This window comes from Perkinsus marinus (assembly GCF_000006405.1).
Source record: "Perkinsus marinus ATCC 50983 genomic scaffold scf_1104296944428, whole genome shotgun sequence".
NCBI lineage: Eukaryota > Perkinsozoa > Perkinsida > Perkinsidae > Perkinsus > Perkinsus marinus.
The window spans coordinates 307,653-309,029 of NW_003211397.1; the positions used below are offsets into that span (position 1 = coordinate 307,653).

Genomic DNA, 1,377 nt, shown 5'->3' on the forward strand with positions numbered 1-1,377 from the left:
TTTGTCGTCATTAATGTTTTTCGTGCATATCTTCTCGAGCTGTTCGTATAATCGAGTTTTCCGATTTTTGCCTACACCTCCGCATATAGAGGAGTCGTTTGATTTATCTGATAGCCTCCCACGCTCCGTAGTCGAGCCAGAATAATTCTGCACGCACGCACAACGCGAAAGTGCCTGTTGTTGCGGTATATGCTCCGCTCGCTTCGCTCGCTCCGTAATTTTCATCATTTCCATCATCATCATGATGTTATATCCCCTCAAACGTAGCTGTTAGCTTCTCTTACACAGACTGGATATATCCAATATAGCCATCGAAATTGGCATCGCATTAAACACTACTCGCAAGTAGCAATCACCACTTCCAGCAAGGAAAGTATTTTCATCGCACTATAAAGGATTCTCTCAAAACACAAGTGACAATATATCACCAAAACCATAACCAATGAGGAAATATAAATTCTTTCCTGTGTTGAAATTGTCCTCGAAAAAGTTGATTCTTATTTTCCTCGGTCACATGAGCTACCAACATTTGCTGAAATTTTTTGGGAAAAATTTATTTTTCAATACACATTCATTTACGATAAAAATTTCCGACGAATTTCAAATAATTAATTTTTTATTCGAATTTCCTATACCATCCATCCAACAAAGCTCATCAGAAACCACATGCCCCCTCCAAAAAGATTCCCCACACTCACACAATATAACAAACACAACAAGACCACATAGTGTTCGCTCTAGACAGCGTAAACTCCCCTACTAACACAGGGCAGATGACAATGATAATAATAATAATAAGAATCCCATACGAATTCATTATTATAGCAGTTTCCTACTCAGTGGTATGCCTCCTAATCATATCTTCACGCCCAGCGCCAACACCAATCCACGACACGGGCACTCCCGTCCACTTTTCGATGGCCTCGATGTACTTCTGAGCGGCTGAGGGAAGCTCCTCGAAAGACTTCACCTGAAGAAATTGATACAAACATTAATGACTCGCTCCATTAATAAGTCGTATGTGAATTTCATAATGTAGTTTTGGAAACTTCTCAGCTCAGCTGAGGAAAGCGAACATAAATTCCTCCAACACTAGGCAACTACACGCGTTGCTGACAATGAGAAAATTTTCATTTTTTACCCCAAGTCATCGTGGCGAAATATGCACATGGTCAACCGCATATATCGGTGACAATATAAAAATTCTGGGAGATTTAGGGACGTACATTTCTACACGGATTCTTGAGGAAACTCCTAAGCTCAGCTGAGGAAAGCGAACATATTTTTCACACTACCCCAAGTCGCTTGAAAATTTTCATGATATGTTTATTACAGTGCTTATATCCTCACTCCAGCCCTCCATCTCAGTGTACACAG

General features: G+C 40.3%; 1 protein-coding gene across 1 annotated transcript in view; it reads right to left on the reverse strand.

Moving 5' to 3' along the window:
- Positions 1–832: 832 nt before the first annotated feature.
- The window catches only part of Pmar_PMAR019123 (adenylosuccinate synthetase, putative), a gene marked incomplete at both ends in the record, with an annotated part of 689 nt that continues 144 nt past the window's right edge, over positions 833–1,377 (reverse strand). The window contains 2 exons of the mRNA XM_002780179.1: positions 833–970; positions 1,351–1,377. The exon at positions 1,351–1,377 is cut by the window's right edge and continues 4 nt beyond it. Of these exons, the coding sequence (XP_002780225.1) occupies positions 833–970; positions 1,351–1,377 (165 nt within the window). The remainder of the gene's footprint in view (positions 971–1,350) is intronic.